The sequence below is a fragment of the Canis lupus genome, chromosome 6 (assembly GCF_011100685.1).
Source record: "Canis lupus familiaris isolate Mischka breed German Shepherd chromosome 6, alternate assembly UU_Cfam_GSD_1.0, whole genome shotgun sequence".
Classification (NCBI taxonomy): Eukaryota; Metazoa; Chordata; class Mammalia; order Carnivora; family Canidae; genus Canis; species Canis lupus.
This window is the reverse complement of record NC_049227.1, coordinates 47,923,333-47,943,855: the sequence shown is the minus strand read 5'-3', so window position 1 is coordinate 47,943,855 and position 20,523 is coordinate 47,923,333. Positions and strand designations below refer to the sequence as shown.

The 20,523-nt window shown below is 30.8% G+C and overlaps 1 protein-coding gene across 3 annotated transcripts in view; it reads right to left on the bottom strand.

The window, feature by feature from the left end:
* Window positions 1–20,523, bottom strand: part of COL11A1 (collagen type XI alpha 1 chain) — a 197,026-nt gene that overhangs the window by 116,768 nt on the left and 59,735 nt on the right. The window contains exons 5-14 of one of the 3 annotated variants that reach the window (XM_038541182.1): window positions 18,526–18,654; window positions 12,712–12,828; window positions 12,016–12,108; window positions 9,850–10,104; window positions 9,042–9,104; window positions 7,342–7,383; window positions 6,278–6,340; window positions 5,199–5,273; window positions 4,055–4,138; window positions 1,907–1,963 (exon numbers count right to left, since the gene is read on the bottom strand). In XM_038541182.1, the coding sequence (XP_038397110.1) occupies window positions 1,907–1,963; window positions 4,055–4,138; window positions 5,199–5,273; window positions 6,278–6,340; window positions 7,342–7,383; window positions 9,042–9,104; window positions 9,850–10,104; window positions 12,016–12,108; window positions 12,712–12,828; window positions 18,526–18,654 (978 nt within the window). Of the gene's footprint in view, window positions 1–1,906; window positions 1,964–4,054; window positions 4,139–5,198; window positions 5,274–6,277; window positions 6,341–7,341; window positions 7,384–9,041; window positions 9,105–9,849; window positions 10,105–12,015; window positions 12,109–12,297; window positions 12,451–12,711; window positions 12,829–18,525; window positions 18,655–20,523 lie in introns of all 3 variants that reach the window. The other 2 variants (XM_038541181.1, XM_038541183.1) reach the window with 2 other exon arrangements.

Genomic DNA, 20,523 nt, shown 5'->3' with positions numbered 1-20,523 from the left:
TCATTTTATATAAAATAGTTTTAGATTCTAGAATGAAAAGATATTTGAAAATCTATCATAATTTGACATTTTGGAGAAAGAGATAATAGAAGAGAAATGGTGAAAAGAAGCAATATGATGTTTTTCTCTCAACACCTACTTTTAATATTTAAGGAAGCTAAAAGTTCCTAAAGCAAAGACTTAAGGAGTGAAATCAATTAATCTTGAATCCAACGTATGACATTAAAAACGTGTGCACGTTTGCCAATTTTTGCTCCTTGCCAACACGCCCTGAATGACTGACCCTCTAAGACTGGTGAAAACACAAACTGCTGATGGAACATGCTTCTGTTGCTTCTGCTCATCGCTGCCCTGACCATCTACAGATCGACTAGGCTTATGCTTGTCAGGATGATGCATAGGAAAATTCCTTTGGGAAATGGAGTTTTAGGGGATCCTGGAGTGATATTTTTAAATTAAGTAACATATTGTGGTATTTCCCAAGCAGGTGTGACCATAGGAATCAGGTGGTGCGTTTATTAAAAATATAGTTTGCCACATCCAAACCCTGAATTTCATCATTGGAATCTCAAGTTTGGAGCCCAGGAACTATTTTTAATAAAACATACAGATAATTCTTCTGCCCTCAGATTTATAAAACATTAGCATGCTGATGATTTTCTTCAGTTGTATAAATATGAGTTATAACTAACAATTAAATATTAACTCTATTCTTTCCTTTGTTAAGTAACACAAACTCTTCCATGTTTCTTATTATTTTGCCAGAACATATGTTCTGCATGAGCCCATACCATTGAGTTGTATACCGCTTCAAAATATGTAAGATGTACAAACTTTTGAGACTGAGTTAGGAGTACCATAAATGTATGTAAACTACATAACAAATCCTTGAATAAAATACAGGAAGAAAATGATTTATCATCCTAATATGATCCGTAAAACAGATTAAATAATTAGAAGACTATTAACTTGATTCAAACTTGAATAAAACTGTTTTGCTGTGTTTACTCAGTAAATCAAATACAAGATTTTAATGTTCATAGTAATAGTTTCTATAAACATCATTTCATTAAATATATCGAAAGCATATAAAATCATATGAAAGAGTAAGAGGAATAACTTTTTCTATAGAAAAACAAACACTTAAAATAGAAATTATTTACTCAATTAATTCTAAAATCAATCATAAACAAGGTTGGACTCCTACCTCCTACTCCTACTTTTTCTTAAGAAAAAAAGGTGATTTAAAGGGATTCTTTTTGTGTGTGTGTGTGTGTAAATTGCTACACTGTTTAACATTTGGTAAAACTTTCAAAATATTTGAAGATATTTTTTAAAAACCACTTGGAAAATATTAGCTTATTAGCAAGCTTGCATGGAAAAATAAAACACTGTCATTTTCCAAAAGTCTCCAAAAGACAAATTAATTTCTCTAATATCTGAAGCACTTTGTGGAATATTGAAGGCAAACTGAAGTTTAAGCCAAGCATCCTGCTTGCTCCCCATATTATGGAATAATTTAACTGGCCTCAAATAGTTTTCTTCTTTAATGAAAATCCTATTTAACATAAAGTTAAGTCTCAATAATTTAATATCAAATTGAATTTTAATAACTTGGAATGTTATGTAAATAAAATATATTTATAATTTGAAAAATTAATAGGTACGTAACAATTATATTTTTCATCGTATTTATTTGATTTGAAAATTCATCATTGATACTTTTTCATTGAAACTTACTGAGTTCTGAATTGAAGTAGACTTAAAATGGAAACATAATCAAGCATAAATAGGCATATGTATCCTATTTTCATTAGCTGTAAATATGAACAATGCTTGGCTAAAGTTGCACAAGAAACTACTAATAATGTGGATTTAAACAACATGATCTTATTAAGTAACCTACCACAGGACCCGGTCTTCCAGTTAGACCCATTGGGCCAGGTGGACCTCTCAAAGCAATCTAGAAAATAAAGTAGACCAAACTCAGGCAAGCTCTCCTGGATAAATATATTAAACCACAATATTCATTTGCACAAGCTACCTGTAAGTAACAGATGATTAACACAGGTGTAATAGCTATATGCTAGAAAGAGTGCCTGATTACTGAAGAATTGCAAGTTTCTAGAATGATAAGTGACCTAAATAAGAATTGGATGTTCTTTAAACTATTGTATCTTGTATACAATCTTGTACCATATTATTATGATTTATTCAATGATAAAATTTAAAATAGATTTTAGTATAAGCTATCTGATATTTTATAATTTTTCTACTCTAAAATATACTTCAAAATAACATGTAGATTCAAACATGTTGGCATTAATTATCATTGAAAATTCTTTTAGAGGCAACAGTTTGAGATACTTTAAATAAAAAGTTTCTACCAATATTATAGGAAAAACTATGACAATTAAAGCAAGAAAGCAAGCAAAACCGATCAGAAAATATGCTAATACACTTATTTTTAAAAAATCTCAAATTTAACATTATAAGAAAAATACATTCATTTTGTATAATCATAGGCATGATAGATTGATTACATGCACTATTGATATTGAATATTAGAAATGTGAAATTAGCATACTTGAAAAGCTGGAACAAGTGGAGTACAAAAGGTAAATATTTGATAGATGTTAAATTAGTATGGTGAGCTATTTTTGAATATTAGTGATTCCAAAAGATGAATATTTAGATTATCAAAACAGATATCAAAAATAATACTGTAATAGAAACAATATGTAAAATCATATTAGAAAAGTGCACAAGATGAAAACAGTAGGATCTCCAAAGTGCCACTACTGACTCACCATGAGATTTTTGACAATATACTTCTTAATCCTTGAGATTAAATATCTGAAAAATTGGAATTATAATGCTTGCTACCTATTTCCAAATAACTTAAAAGGACTAATAAAATGAGGAATTTAATGATCTCATAAAACATTTAAGTTCAAATAATTACCTTAAATTTGTTGAAAGTAATATAATTTACATGATTAATTGTAGGAGTCATTAGCAAATTATTTTAAATATTTTTAGGTAAGTGTTATGCCAAGGTCTAATAAACAAGTGCTTAAGTTTTTCTGTCTTTGTACATGATATAGCCAAATAATGGCATCTTTTCAGAATAACAGACTTAGTAAATACATAAATAAATATGAGTAAATTATAATCTTCACTTATGTTTTTTCAGATATTTTATACACTCATAAATTTATAATGATAGACTTATAGATGTTAAATTTTATATACTCATAAATTTACACAAAGTTATCACAGAAATGATTTATATAACTTAGAAAGTGGGCCCATATCCATACCAAATGTAAGTCCTTTATTTCCTTTTTCCTTAAACCCCCCCCATATTATGAATAAAAATATTATATGACTTTCAACTCTTCTCTAGTCCATTCTTTAGACTTTTTAATTGCAATGAATTTAAAAATAAATATAATTATAAGTCTTATAAGATAGTGGAAACTGACAGCTGATGAAGGATTATAAACTAAATGGATTTTGTAAAAACATTATAGGTTTGATGATTAGAACTGAAACACATATTGAAGGTTTCTTTCTTCTATGAGAATGCTTAAAAAACTTAATTTGCTAGATTATTTGGGATATCCTGATTAATTTATTAGATTAAAAGAAAAATAATTATTTCAAACCTTACTCTTATTTTTTTTAATCATTAACTTCTGTCTTAGCAAAGAGAGACTATATATGAGAGATACAGTGTTAGGTATAAATCCAGCAATACTCTGAAAAATATTTAGAAAATTTGTGTTACGGTTTGTGTGTTAATGCCAGAATTATATATGGCAGTACTACAAAGGACATTTAACTTTAATATTCAATTAAAGAAAATATTCCTACTGGAAAAAATAAGATTATAACCTCAACATTTTTTCTGTCTAAATTCAATGTACTATCCAGAAGTATTTTGTTTATGATAGATTCCTCCAGATGCAGACACACACACACACACACACACACACACACACAATCTGACACAATCAGCTCCTGGGAATACATGTTTTTTCTCTTTTACCCGGGCCTGCTGAAGAATCGCCTGAGCTTGAGCTTCCTGAGCAGAGATGGTTGGTCCTTTGGAACCATCGCCTCCATAACGAAACTAAGAGAACATAAAGAAGCTCAAAATTAAGCTTTGTCAAATAGGTGCTTTAATCACTAATTAAAAACTATTTACTGAAAATGATGGGATTTTTATAAAAGTACAAGGTAACTTATACTAATCAAGATATCTATTTTTTTTATTCTCCTGCCCATAATGGAAGTTTTCTGAACCATGTTTACAAATTGTAGAAGAGACTAAGAGATTTCCAATTTTAAATTTCATAATATCTGAAAAATCCAAAATAGGTCATTATATTTTTTACCTGCACAAATGCAACCTATTTCTATTCACACATTTGTAAAAATTACAAATGTACTCAGTTAAGTGGTAGTTATAGAACAATTGCCATTGTGTTGAGCGAAACTTTTGGAATCTGTATGAATATAGAGGAAATCTTCCTTGAGATATCTTCATTTTGTTTATCTTTTCTTATAATAGGAAATTAATGCTCCCTCTATCCCTCCATAAAATACTAAAATTCTAAAGCTCCTATTTATTTTAACTAAAAATGCAGATGAGTCCATTTCTTACTCTACTTGATTATTACTTTAAATTTTATTACATTTAAATAAATAAATCGGACTTTTTCCCAGAGGACAATGGCAACTTTAAAAAAGCAATCCTACGGTAAAATAAATAAATAATTTTTGAGAAATGAAAAATAACAATATAGATATGTCTTTAAATTATCAACTGTTGTCTATGGTGATAAATAGCATATTAATATTAAGTAACACATGAAATGCATGTTAATCATATGATTCAGGATAAAGGCACACTATCGGAAATATTAAAAACAACCTCTAAGCTTTGTTGCCAAAGTCTAATCAAATAATGAAACCTTAGTTCTAACGCAGAGATTAATATTTACCAGAATTATGTCTTAATAAAATTTCCTGTCATTTCTAAAAGCTGCTTGATTTCAAGTATCTCTAACTCATACAATGGTTTCAGTTAATTGTTCTGTAATATGGTTCAACAATATTTTTCAGCAATAAGATGACAAAATATCAAGTCATCTTTATAGCAATAAAAAAAAAAAAAAAAAAAAACATACCGGCAACATTAACATGGTACCGGGAGGACCGGGTAGACCATCAGCGCCTGGTAAACCAGGACGTCCTGGGGGACCCTAGGAAAGCAAATCATCAAAATTAATAATAAATTAAATAATTAAATTTATTAGAAATATAATAACCTTTAATAACTTTAGTCTACGTTAACTAATTTGTTTTTGCCCTCCCCTCCTTGGTTTATCTCCTTTTGGTAACTATACCTTTCTAGAAAGAGTTGCTATTTTTTTTTTTTTAAGGAGGCTCTACACTCAGCATAGAACTTAATGCAAAGCTTGAACTCATGACCCTGAGATCAACATCTGAGCTGAGGGTGGCTCAGTGGTTGAGCATCTGCCTTTTGGCTTAAGTCATGTTCCTGAGGTCCTGGGATCAAGTCCCTTCATCGAGATCCCTGTGGGGAGCCTGCTTCTCCCTCTGCCAAGTCTCTGCCTCTTTCTCGGTGTCTCTCATGAATAAATACATAAGGTCTTAAAAAAAAAAAAAAAAAAAGACCTGAGCTGAGAACAAGAGTTGTATGCTTAACCAACTAAGCCACCCATGCGCTCTGAAAGGGTTTTCACTGCACTAGTTTTACAGGATTTTAATAATGCACAAAGTTATTGGTTACTCATGAATAGAGGGGGAAAATAGGAAAGAGATTTTGCAAGGAAAGTTTGGACTTAAAACAAATGGTCTATTTTACCATGTGACCCAGGACATGCTCTTCAAATTAGAACTCAGGCTTATTAACTCAGTCTATCAGAATCCAACTAACTACTCATCTGAGTTCATAGAAAACATGTCTTAATTCAGACTAAAGAACTGAATCTAATGTAGCAGGTTCATTTCATGGACATTTATTGAAAATAAAAGTTTTCTTATTAATTATAGCACAGATAAGCACAAGTTCTTTATCCTCACTTCTGAAATTAGTTACAAAAGTTAACCAAAATATTGCACATTGAATTCACAGACTTCTCTCCCTTTCTAGTGAGAAGGATAACATGTTAAACTTGTGGAATATATTGTAATTAAGTTAATCTATGTTATACTATTTGTTATAAAGAGTCCCTTCACTTACCCTCTCACCAGGATCACCAGGGGGTCCAGTGGGGCCTTGTAGACCGGGAGGACCCATAAGACCCTACAGAGAAATAAACCATGACCTGAGTCAGAACTCATTGTCATTCGGGAGAATTCTTCTTACCAGAACCAAAGAAGAGCTCATTTTATATATCATAAATATGCACTTGTCTTCCAATCAATTGCCCTATTTATCTTCCTATGAAAAGAAAACATACGGGAACCACTCTGTAGCTAGCTCAATGCTTCCTCCATGAAGCTGCTCTTGGGGTGGAGGCAGACATTCCAAGGAAAAACAGTAAAGGAGAACATGCAAATATAAAGTCCCTGAAATAGAAGCTGGTTCCCAGTTCTTAATGAAGAAATGGTACACTCAGATAATTAGACCTCAAAAATGTGATAGCAAAGTTGAAATGTAGTAATCATTTCACTTGGAGGCATTTTCACATTTTCCTTTATGTATAAGTATTTAAAAGCATCAGCATAACACATCTCTTTCAGATGACAAGAACTTAATTAATTCCACAAAAGACAGAGATTTCTTACAAAGTCAGAGCAGTACAACTACTTGAGAATAAGACACCAAGCAACATCTGCCTCGGTAGGAAGTGACAATGGAAACTGACAATCATGGCATTTGGAAGTACAAATAAGGCAGCTACTGTCTACCTAGAATTCCAACTCCATCTATTGAGATATATCTATTCCTCTTTAATAAAAACAAAGATGGCTTTTTTTCATTATCAGAACTTTCAGATAGAAAGTTGAAAATGAGGCTAGGGATCTAGAGATATTTAAGCAAAAACAAAACAAAACATAACAAAAAGAAGAAAGAAAAGAAGACTAAACAAAATTTAATTTCACTGCTCTTAAAAGAATAACTTGTGGAAAGCCAAATCAGACAGCAATTCAAAGATACCAGGCCCTCTGAAAAAAAATGTTTGACTCTATCATTCAATACTCAAAGTAGTATCAGATATATAAACTTAATAATGTAATAGAAGTTCTATATTTGATAATTTAAAAAATTAAGACAAAAATAATCTTGACATATTTACATACCGCAGGTCCTGCTGGCCCTGGTGGTCCTTCAATAAGCATACCCTATAATAATAATAAAAAAAGACAAAGAATCATTACTAGTGAAATGATTCTAACTCCTAACCTCTTGTCTAAGCAGTTCTAACATAGCACCACATCGTTGCTATTTTAAAAAGTAAATTCTCTATTTCTTCCATATAAAACCAGTTATGAAGAGTTTTGCATGGGGAAGGAAGAGAGTTTAAAATGACAGAAAACACAGTCCCTGTCTTGGAGAATCTGTGAACTTATTAGAGAAGAAATAAAATTCAGAAAAGTAATATTAAAAGGAGAATATGCAAAGTGCTCCCAAGAAGGACAAAGCAAAGAAATTTGATCAAGTTTTCCCAGCACCCAAAATAATGCCTGGCACAGAGCAGGAATTTAAATATTTACTGCGTGAATGAAACAATGGAAGCTAAGTGGCACCTAAGCACTTTAATTTAGGGAAAGGAGAAAAAAAGTCCAAGCACAAGAACTGGGGATAAATATGAGATATGAGATAAACTCTTCAACAGACAAGAGAATAGAGCACTATTTCAGGATGAGAAACTCATTCCACAAAGTAAACTATTCTACTGCCAGAGATTGTTTCATCATTTAAAAACTGGTTGTAGGGCAGCCCCCGTGGCTCAGCGGTTTAGCGCCGCCTTCAGTCTAGGGTGTGATCCTGGAGACCCAGGATCAAGTCCCATGTCAGGCTTCCTGCCTGCTTCTCCCTCTGCCTGTGTCTCTGCCTCTCTCTGTGTCTCTCATGAATAAATAAATAAAATATTTTTTTAAAAAATGGTTGTAAATTTTAAAAATAAGGGCAAATTCTTCTGGAAAAGTATTTTTAAATTCTTTGGTAAGAGACATGATTTCTCAAATTTTGGAGTAATACTGTAGATAGCCAGCAACGTCCTAATAGACATATTTTTTTAACCTTTAACCCACCCACTCCCATTTAGTTTTGCAGTTTTTATGTCCTTGGAATTTCTGAAATGATTTTCATGATCTTGAGGCAAAAAGTTAAGCATTTTGTCTTTAGTTCTAATGCAAACAGTTTCCCCAAGTTGGTGATGAAGGAGAACAAGAGTAAAATTGCTTTTCCAGTAAGAATTTGCTTTTTACCAATATCTTGAATAGTAATAACATTAAGATCAAGATAAACTGTAAAAATCACTTCGGGAGTAAATTAAGATCTTTTCTTCAGTGGAAGAAAGGAAATGAATTTTAAAAAGAATATTTTCATATCATTACATGGTATTATCTGAATAGGCACAAGAAAGTATCTAAGTCAAATAATATATTTCTAATAATGTCAAGTTCGAGAAATTGAAGGGAGATAGAAAAGCTAATGTCTGACTATGTTTCAACCACCAACATCAGAACTTTAGCAAGTTACCTAAACTGGAGGTCTCGGTCAGGTTTCTTTGTTGTAAAACAAGAGGATTACAATAGAAAAATTTCAGCTACTATCAATTCCAAAATTTATGTCTCTGTATTTCCTGGTTGATTGAAATATCACTTGCCAGAAATGGCCTCACTAACTCATTTATTTGTGGCACATTTTAAACTTCAGGGCGTTAGAATCTTTAATGGTAACATATAAACATATATAATAATTTAAAGTTGTATGATGGGTCATACAAAATAAATAATTGTACCAACCTTTAAAATATAGTCTCACCAATACTTACAGGTTCAACTACTGCTGGTTCTCCTTTCTGTCCCTTTTCTCCATATCCACCATGGCTATTTATCTGTTGAGTGAAAAATTCAAGCAGCCTGTCTTTAAGTAAATAAGGCCATTTAAGTATTTTTATAGAAAATTTAATCGTCTAAGTGCATTTAAAAACAACCTATTAAACTGTGTTTTTTAAAAAGAAACCTATTAAATGTTTAGATACTGAAAATATAAAAAGGAAAACATAATGAACATTAATACAATTTTTTAATGAAATTAAGTAATTGTTTCTTAAAGACATATTATAGAAAGATAAAGACATCTGTAGACCTCAATTATTATTCCAAGGCATAAAGAAAAAAGTGTCATCAAATTAAATTTAACAAAATAAAGGTGGGGGTGAGGGGTGGGAGAAATGGGTGAAGGAGGTCAAAAGGTAAAAAAAAATAACAAATATGGTACCATACTGAGCATCACCAAAAAAATTTTCACAATTAAAAAAATCAAATAAATCTAAAAATCAGAAATTAGACTTACTATCCAAAATGAGAACTATTTTTAATCTTATCAATAACAAGATAATTTGAATACAATTCTATTCAAGACTATCCTTTCAAATGAAGACCCAGGTAGTGTAGGCCAAGCTATACTGCTGAAGATTCCCAAGAGGAAGAATCTATCAAGACATCCTAACAGTGAAAAATATTCACAATTTACATATGAACACAACTTGTATTTTACACCTGAGAAGACATCAGGATAAATGTGAAAATACTCCAAAAATAAGACATACAATGACACAGAGCGTAATACTGACTTACGCTTGTTTCTGTGATATCTGTTTCTGCTGGAACACCTGGACCAAATTCTTCATTAGTGGGGCTTGTTGGTTTATCTTCATATTCTTTATATTCGTAAAAATCATATTCGCCTAAATCTCCATCTACCAGAAGGTCAGAGTCCCTGCCGTCTATTCCTTTGTTTTCATATAGTGTATCCTCAGAATTTTTCCTCTGGGAATCATAATCCTCTCCAGTTAGATATTCTTCAGTAAATACTTCTTCAACTGGATTTGGCTATTAATTTAAGTTGCAAGGAGTTGAAGAACATGAAGTTTACTGTTAGTAAAGCAAGGTAAGCATTTGCAATTACAGTTTGATGGAATGTGACGGGAAGCAATTTAAATGCTACTCAAGCAAGCCTGAAGGCCGAAAAAGATAGCCTTTCAGTATCATCGAAAGAAATATTTTTGTACATTGGTATGTACAAGGAAATATTGCTTTCAAAGTACTTTTCCCAATAAACTGCAAATATTCACATGGTTCAGCATGTGTATTTGCTTGTTCCATTGAAAAAATAAAAACGTGTTAGTCAATTTTATATTTACTTTATAGTTTAAGACTTGAATAATGAAATGAAATATGCATGATTATTAAAACTTTGCTTAATTTTTAAAGTCACAGATCATTATGAAATACAACTGCTACCAGAAAAATTGACTAGCCTAATAGATTGGTTAATTTACCATGTAAATTTGATTTTCAATCACAAAAATAAAATATTCATGCCAATGTTGAGACTTATCATTGCAATTTTTATAGAATATCAAGTATATAAGGAAAGATTTCTATAAAGCAAATACAGTATAAATTATATTCCTCAAAATTCAAGACAATGAAATAAAATATATCACTGTGCAATCTCATAAAGAGTAGAGAATAAATGTACACTTTCAAGTAATATATCAATATTCCGAGATTAAAAAATAAACCTAAAAAAAAACCTAGTGTACTTTCTTTTTCACATAAGTAATTCTTTATTTATAGCATAAGTTTAAACCATATTTATTATGCAATTTTTATCCATATTATGATTTTGATGAGGTTTAAACTAAATAATTTATCTTTCTACTCTTCGAATTTCATTTTAAGTAACTTAATTTCTACAAAATAGTGAATCTAGATAACAGAACAGTATTGAATAGTAGTACACAGAATCATGTAAGTAAAAAAGTGGCTAAATGATTAAATTAGCAATTGGAAACCAAAATAAAATTTCCAATAACCATAATATTTTTGTGTTCTTAGACAAGGAGGACATATTATTTACAAGGGGTGCATATTATCCAAAATCCAAATATTACTATGTTCACAGCTCTGAACTAAAAATACTAGGTGATTTAGTTAGACAAATAGACATCTTGACTAAAGATAACCATTTCTGGAAAATGATTAATTTGGACTACATGAAACATAAAATCTGTTCTTATCCTAAATATTATTCTAAAGTATGTGTTTGCATTTAATGCACCACTGGGTTCATTTGTCTCACTGGGACACATGTTATAAATGTTCTTACAGGTAAATTACTCAGGTATTCTTCATACCCAGCATGACAAGTATTTCACAAAAGTAAACTGAATTATACACTTAGTTTTTCATGATATTTTTAGAAAAGAATGAAAAAGGGTAAGATATATTAATTTAATCATAAACATATACTCCTAACAAGTTTGAAAATGTAAATAGTTATTAAAATCCACTAAGATTACATTTTCTCAAGAAGTCTGTTGTCATAATAATGCATGTTTATTGGTCAGATGAAATAAATTCTAATTGTATCATTTTGTGATACAATTTTCACTTTAGAGGAATCTCCTCACAGAAAAATCATGCTGTGAATACCTTTCATCACAACATGTTGAGAAGCTTGCTCAATCCCAGGAGCAATCAAGAAAGTGATAGCAGCCAATTCAGTTTAATCAATTTGCATTTGCATGAAGCAAAGAGTCATGCAAAATCTGAATTGACTGTCAAAGACCTGTTTCCAGTAACAGTGAACCAATGCTATTGTTCCTCTTACCTCAGTAAGGGGATAAAAAGAAGGAACTTCTCACAGGTTATAGATTCTCTCAGAGGGAAGTGTATTAAGAAATATTACATATGTAAAAAATTTGAACAGGGACTTAATAGTGTCAATGACCTTACCTCATTTGGCCCAGATACATGCCTAGGAGCTACTGTCTGATAACTTTCCTCTGTTCCATAGTTGTACTCTTGAAAATCATCAACGATATTTGCCTAGTGATAAATTCAAAAGAAAAGCAATTATAAAAATGTAAAGTAATCCCAAACTGAGGGAAATCATGATTTAATTGGGTTATCAGATTAGCCAAATGAGCATTTATCTAGTTGGGTTAGGACAATGACTCATCATCAGAGATCTTCCAGCTTATCTAGGACAGATCTTGATTGCTTTTTCTTTGCTACCTTTACCCCTAGTTTGGCTTTTGCTGCTGCTTGATAACTTTTCTTCTTCTTGGACGCAAATTTTTCAGATTTAGGGGGTGTAAACTTTTTGGATTTTTCCTTTGAGTTAGTGGCCACTGTCCTCGTCTTCTTTTTGAAATTGGATTTCTTTTTCTGTAAAACGTGGTGAAAGATGGAATGGGAAACATAAATAAAGTGGAAAGGGAAATGAAGAGCATGGATGAAAGGAAGAACAAGCAAAGCAAAATGAGCAACATTCCTTCAGGACGGCTACTGTCAAATAAAAATCACAGTTATTGGTTCATAGAAATCAGGTGAATGAAAGGCTCATGACGAGTTTGAAGAACAGCGGACATAGGAAACCACAGAATAACAAACAGGACACCATACACAGAGGTGCTACTTTGTTTTTACCTCGGTTTGTGCTATTGTCTCCTCAGTTACAGTGGGTGTCTCTGTTACAAATTCAGCCTCCTTATACTCTGCTTCCCCATACTCATAGTCATATTCCATTATATCCTCAGGTGCATACTACATTGCAAAGGAAAAAATATCAGGCGACTTTGTTAGTTGCAAGTAATACTAACAACAAAGTGGTAACTGTCTTAACTTTTACTTGTGGTAAAGGTTAAGAGGCAAGGAAATGCTGTTATTTAAATGTTATTTTGTATTACAAGAAGTATTATACTTTCCTATACAGAGTATAATAACATAGGAGTGACAAAGCAGGTTTTTTAAGAGCAGAACTGTGATTAGGATTGTGATGAAACTAAAAATTTTGAATATTAATTCAAAATTAATTAATATTCAAAACCTATAGCTAATGACTTATTTTGAACACAGCAGTTATGTACATGGTCGCAGTGGTTAAATATTCATGTTAATTTTTATTTGTAAAAATTGTTGCACAAGGCCCCTCTTTAAGAATTTTACTGTAATTTCAATGGGTACTTCCCCTCCCCCATTAAACTACATGCTTAAAATTTAAAATATGGAGAGTAGTCTTTCCACGTATGAAAGAATGTGTATGCTGTGAGTCGAAAGGGGAGAGGAAAGGAAATGCAAGGAAGAGGAGCCTATACAGAATACTGAAACTAATGAAAGACTAAAATCTAAAATTTATTTAGAATCTCTAAATAAATCTAAATAAATTCTAAATAAATTTTAGATTTTATTTTTTCATTGCTAGAGATTTCAGATCAAAACGAGCACAGAATACTTGTGAAACATTAAAAGATTCAAAATTAGATCTGTCTCTGGTTAATACATTATTTTTGCTTTCAAAAATATTGTTTTCTCTATCAAAAAAGCATAGCACTTAGACCTCGTAAACTAATGAAACTGAACTCACACTGGAAAATAGTATTTTATACTAGATCCTTCTGTATTAAAATAATTGAGTTGGAAAGAGTTATGTTTCTTAATAGAGGGATGTACAAGACCGTCATACATATTGAATGACATGGAAAATAATGTAATACTTCAAAGTTAACTATCTCTATCAGAACTTTAATTTGTAAATAAGAATATAGCTATTGTGAAAAATATATAAATCATCATTTTCACAAAAATAACTATAAATAAACCCAGGTCATGTATACATAAAATATTAAGCAGCAAACTCAATAAGCTGAATCTTTAGTATTTATATGCTAAAGGCAACCTATTTGGAATTCCCTCAGTATTATATCTGGTGAAATTCCAATTATACCCCAACTGGATTTCTTGGCATTTCAAAAATGCCAGAAAAGCCTTTTGATCTGCCAAAAAAATAACTGTTGACCATATGTCTTTTAAAAATTGTGATCACTGTGCCTTCTAATAAGCTCTATTAACTATAGCAATGCAAATGAGTACAAATTTCACAGATCTATAATGAGACATGTCCAAAACTGATCCCTTGGCAACATTATACATCTAGCCTTTGATGAAATATTCTCACTAAAGTGAACTTTCTGGATGGTTCTGCCAAAGGTCATATTGAAATATAAACATAGACACGTCTTTAGTTTTCTTTACTATTGTCAAAACTCTGATTTGATTAAATTAATTCAAATGGATTCATAATGTTTTCTACTCATTAATAACTTCATTATCAATGAATATACATACAAAGAACTTCAACAGAGCTTTATCCTAATTGAATTTGTACAGAATTTGGTAAAATAGAAAAATGCACATATAGAACACTGAATATTTGTTTCTTCATGCCTCTGCAATCAAGATATAATGCCAACTACTTCTAGGAAAGTTAATGTAGACATTATTAATAACATCATTAAATAAATAAAATGATTACATATTTAATTTAGATACATATCAAAAAGACATTAATGGAGATTGAATATTGTATAATGAATATTTTTTCTATAGTTATGGTCAATCATGATGGAATAAGAAATATTAAATTTATATAGCTATTAGCTGACAGAAAGAAGTAAATCATAAAAAAGATTTGACAGTTTATTTTATGCTGTAGATTTTTAAAATTAAGCAGACTTTTCAAAACCAAGTGCATTTATAATGAGTTTTAAAAACAAAAGACAATAAGCAAACACACAAAGGGCAGATTTTTCAAATGCACAGTTTAATGCATCTTAAGTGGAGAATGGTATTCAGAAATGTATCAATATACGCCAACTTCATGTCATGTTTTTGTTTTTGTTTTTTCTTGTAGGTGGAAAAATCTAACCTCCATAAGTTTCTCCTCTTTTTAAACTCTTTCCAAATGAAGACCAACCAGACTGGTCTTATCTTTCATTTTTCTTAAAGATTCATTTATTTATTTTAGAGAGAGGGTAAGGGTGGAGGGACAGAGAAAGAATCTCAAGCAGATTCCCCAGTGAACACGGAACCTAAAGTAGGGCTTGATTTCATAACAGTGAGATCATGACCTGAGCCAAAAATCAAGAGTCAGACACTCAACAACTGAGCCACCCAGGCACCCCTGCTCTTATTTCTTTATGTAAACAATATCCCCTTGGTGATGGTATTGAGTTGATGTAGCACTAGTATACATGAAGCTTTATAATCTATTTTTGAAGATGATTCTCTATTCTTACTATGGAATTTTGGGGTGCCTTAAAAGAGAGAGAACTAGTTGTAATAAATGAGATGAATACATGCAAAAAGACACGCAGCGATGGAATGATTTTAGTTTTAGTATGTGAGTATCCTAGCATTAATTATAGTGTGTGAGGAGATTGGGTCTTCTAGCAATGTCATAATCTCTTCTTGTTTAATTTGTTAGAAAAATCTTTGAGAACCAGAATATATGATAAATATTAAGTACAAAAAAGATTAAGGTAATACATATGTGGAAGTCAGTTGTTTTTTAAATTTCTCTATAAAATATTACCTTACCTTTGCTTCACCTTCCTTGTTCACTTTTTATAAAAAAAGAATGTCATTTGCTACTATGTATAAGATACTATAGTTTGCATAATATATTAATAAATAACCATATATAGATTTCACATTTAATTTCTTGTAATAGAATAATATAACTTGAGAAAATCCCCAAACATCATAATTTTAATATTAGTTACTCTTCTATATAAATGGTGTTGTATAGGTTCAAATAGAATTAAAGTTTGATATTAGTTACTCTTCTATATAAATGGTGTTATATAGGTTCAAATAGAATTAAAATTTGATGATATAATGACTATATTCAAATCTAGCTACATTATGCATTTCACTGTATAATGAGGATGTGATGTTGTGTAACAATAGAATCTTAAGAATGACTTAGAAGATGTTATTTAGAGGGTATGAGCTAGACAAAATTTAAGTTGGAAAAAGCATAGTTGAGTTAATTTGTAAAAGAAATTGACACATCTATTAATTCAAATTAGAATAATGAGTATGCAATGTCATGAATTTATTAATGGAAAAGTAAGTGCTATAAAGTGTGACATGTATGGTCAATCCTCTATACTGTATTTTACATTCTTTATTCACTGGAAATAACATCACTCCCTATGTCATACAAGAAGAATATCTGCAGATCAATTAGTAAAATGCATATTTGAAATATAATGACATGTTAATGGCTAATACAAGGACTAATACTAATATAAGGACTGTTTACTAATTTGGTTAACCAGTTTATTTCATAAGTGTACAGAATGGTTTTAATATTGAAGTATCAATGTAATTTATGATAGGGAAAAGAACTTCATTGCAACACAGTCAATAATAGAAACTGGTAAGAAATGCTATATCCATTATACCATCATCCAACAAGATTTCCATGCAGTTTTTATTAAAGCAATACATTGTTTTTCTCTTCAAATTCCTACTAAAAACAAGTTTGACTTAACAGAATGTTAAATATACATTATCAACAGCTAACGTAGAAAGGGGCAAATTTGCTTTTAAAATTTACGTTTTTATCCAAATTAAACTATTTTGCTTTAAAAAAACTCAGTTTAACTGACATGATAGCATTAACGTATTGTAATAAAACACCTCAAGGCGATATATTAAGAAAGCATACCTTCATTCTTCCAAAAATCAGAGCCATATCTGTTGCTAAAAAGAACAAAACTTATCTTTCTTAAAATAGGAGCGAAATAAATCTCAGCAATCTCAAACATGTATAACATGTATAAATGTTACAAATTTTAATACTGAATCATCACAATCTCTAAGGCGTTAAAGCACTAAACCTAATGGTATTTTACCTATCCTCTTGGAATTCACACACACACACACACACACACACACACACACACACACACACAAACTGTTTAAATAAATCCTGAGGGGGAGGGAAAAAAAAAGAGGCACTGGAAAACTGTGGAAAAAAGAAACACAACTACCCAATCAATTTCTCTTTTCTCTCTCATATTTGCTTTTCTGTCAGCTTCTTAAGACTTTATCCTGTTTTAAAACAAACATTAATAATAAGTCATGGAAAATATCAGTGCAATAGAATTCAAGATCATACTTTAAAAAGTGATGTCAACAAATAGATCTCAAGTGTTTAGATAGTGCTTAGTAGAATCCTAACCGAACTCACATGCAAAAATAACAATAAATTAAAATAAAAGATAAGATCCTAACTTCTTGTAAATAGTCAAGCTCAAAAGATGGCACCAAATAGTACATTTAGAAAGTAAGAAGAATGTTATTTGAGCTTTTTTCAAACATAAAGGCAACCTTGATGTTTTCAAACTTCGAAACCCCTCTTCTAAAACTTAACACTCTTCACCTTGAGGAAAAAAGAACCTAAAAAAAATTGTTTTGCTGCCAACTAAAGACTAAATTCCTTCCAGTTTGCTTGTTTTTTAATTTCCAGAAGGTCCACATCAAAGAATTCTACTAAAAAATCTGGATCAGAGTATACTATGCTGTATTATTTTTTTTGGATATTCAATTATGAAAAAATTGCCATGGTTATGCGAACTTATTTTTTGGTCTGAAAGAGAATAGGGTCAAATTTTATTATGATAAATTTTCTTGCAAAAATAGCCGGGAAGAATGGCTTCACACCTGGATTTCAAATAAAGTGATATAATATGAATCAAAGGACATGGATAGTTTTAATTATTGTATTTAGATCAAACTGCTTTTCATTTCATTGCTCTTTATATGAAATTTTGTGGGAGAAAAAGAAAACATACATATAAATGTAGCATAGTCCTGTAAGAAACAGAAAAAAAAATCTCTCTAAATACTCATCACAGAAAAAAAAAAGAAAACAATTTAAAAATTTTAAAAAATAAATAAAAATAAATAAATAAATAAATAAATAAATAAATAAATACTCATCACAGCCTGAAACACTAAGATAGCTCTAATGTCACTTTCTCACATGCCTGAATTGCCAAAGGCAAGTACACCAGAGGATATGTCACCTTATCTTGAGTCTGTTAATTATTTTACTGCCAAAGGCAGAAATACAGCTTTTAGATATTTATGTTGCAGAAATATAGCTTTTAGATAAATATCTTTTTCTCACCCCCCCAAAAAATGAAATATGCTTATATACACAGTATACAAGTGAGGTATCTCTATTTTTAAGAAGTTTAAGTAACAGAGCACTGAAGAGGAAAAAACACCAAAAATCTTAATCACTTCTTCCTATTATTAAATAGTAAAACACTATTAAATACAAAGTATAGTGTAATTAAAATTGAATAACAAAAACAGTCTCAAAACTGCAGGACTAGGTCCATACCCTCGAAATGAGAAAACATGCCCTGATCTTATGGTCCTCACCTCATCAATCTGCGGTTCCTGAGCCTGAGCGGCCTTGGGCACTGAAGAGTCACAGTCTGGACTATAATGCTCACAGTAGTCATATGCTGCTTTGGGGTCACCTATGATCAGCAGCTGCTGGATGTCACCCTGACAAAATATAAACATAGGTATAGTCAGCGTATTTGGATATACATATATTTAGAGCAAGAGTTACCCAAGACCATGAGTAATTTATTTTTAAATACCTGAAGAACTATCACTTATATTTCAATGTTAAAAATAGTCTTATAGAACAAAACAAACAAGCAAAGGGAAAAGACAAAGAGTCAGAAAAACCAAGAAACAGAGTCTTAACATAGAGAACAAACTGATGGTTACCAGAGGGGAGGGAGTAGGGGGATGGATGAAATAGGTGATTCTAGAGTGCACTTGTCTCAATGGGCACTGAGTCACGCACAGAATTGTTGACACACTATATTGTACACTTGAAACTAATATAACACTGTATGTTAACTATACTGGAATTAAAATTAAAAAATTAATAAATAAACAATAGTCTTATAGGATTGAAGAAAACTCATAGATGTTTTACAAATCAGCTGTTAACATTAAGCAGTTATTCTATTTTTCTGTGGTTCAATCTTTACTATATGCATCCATTTGTTAGAACTTGATTTTACTCAAGTAAAATTTACAATTTTATATTGCATAAAATAAGACAAGTGAAAGGTAAATAAAAAACTGATATAAAAGGTAAACAAAATTTAAAACCTGTAGATACCTAAAGATAGTAATATATTTTCAATGTTAACTGACGTTGTTCAATCAAATTAAATGGAATTATTATTATTAGGTAAATTTATATGAGAATTTTTAAATGAAAATATAGATCCTACTATTGTGTTCTGGTAAAGGAGTCAGTATCAAAAGGAATTCCTACTTATAAAGAAATGCAGAGGTCAGAGAAATTCAAATTATGAATAAAAAGCATAAATTTGCTATACTTTGATTAAGAAAAAATGGAGCATCTAAGCATACATTAAAACTTACTTATTTGATTTCTGCATAATCTTAATAAAAAACATTACAAATAATTAGTAATAGGGTTATCTAAAGAGTTTAATTTCAGGAGATTCTGGAAACTGGTTCTGGAAAATGTATAAACAAGAGAAAAATTATAACATTTGAATATTTCTGAATATTTCTACAGAATCTAATTTAACATGAAACTAGTTTCATAGAAATTCATGGGTCATGTCCATTTTAATTCAGAATTATACTCAGGCCCAAAAGTATGTCTGAGTTAATATCCAATTGACATAATGATTCGAGTCCTTGTAAGTTTGAGCACATAAGTCTGATTCACAGAACTTCTGCTGGCATTTTGAATAATTTCAAAGTTATTCCAGTTTTTCTGCATGTCGTTAACAGAAGTTATATAGCCTATATAGTCTATAGTCTATATAGCCTATATAGTCTAATGAAAATATAGACATTAAATTTTAAAAAGTCTCTAACCATGAACACTAGGAAATAATTCCTAGCACTTCTGTACAACAGTTGTTTAGTCCTTTCATTCGGACACTCATTCAAACAGTGCTTTCACAAACCATAAGAGATTCTTAACTATACAGAACAAACTGAGGGTTGGTGGAGGGAGGTAGAAGGGGGATGGGCTAAATGGGTGATAGGTTTAATCAGAGGACCCTCTGATGAGTACTGCGTGTTATATGTAAGTGATGAATCACTAAATTCTACTCCTGAAACCAATATTATACTCTATGTTAACTAACTAGAATTTAAATAAATATTTGAGAAAAGCTCATAAAAACTCCAAAAAACACAAGTGCTTTAAAAAAGTGCATTAGCATGTTAGTGTGGCCAGGTAACACCCAAATAAGAAAATACATTATTGCCCAGTAAAACCTAATAAAATAAGACAGAATCAACAAATATCCATCTGAAAACTATAAGGTTTATAATAGTCATACTATTATTAGTATTCCAACCTCAAAA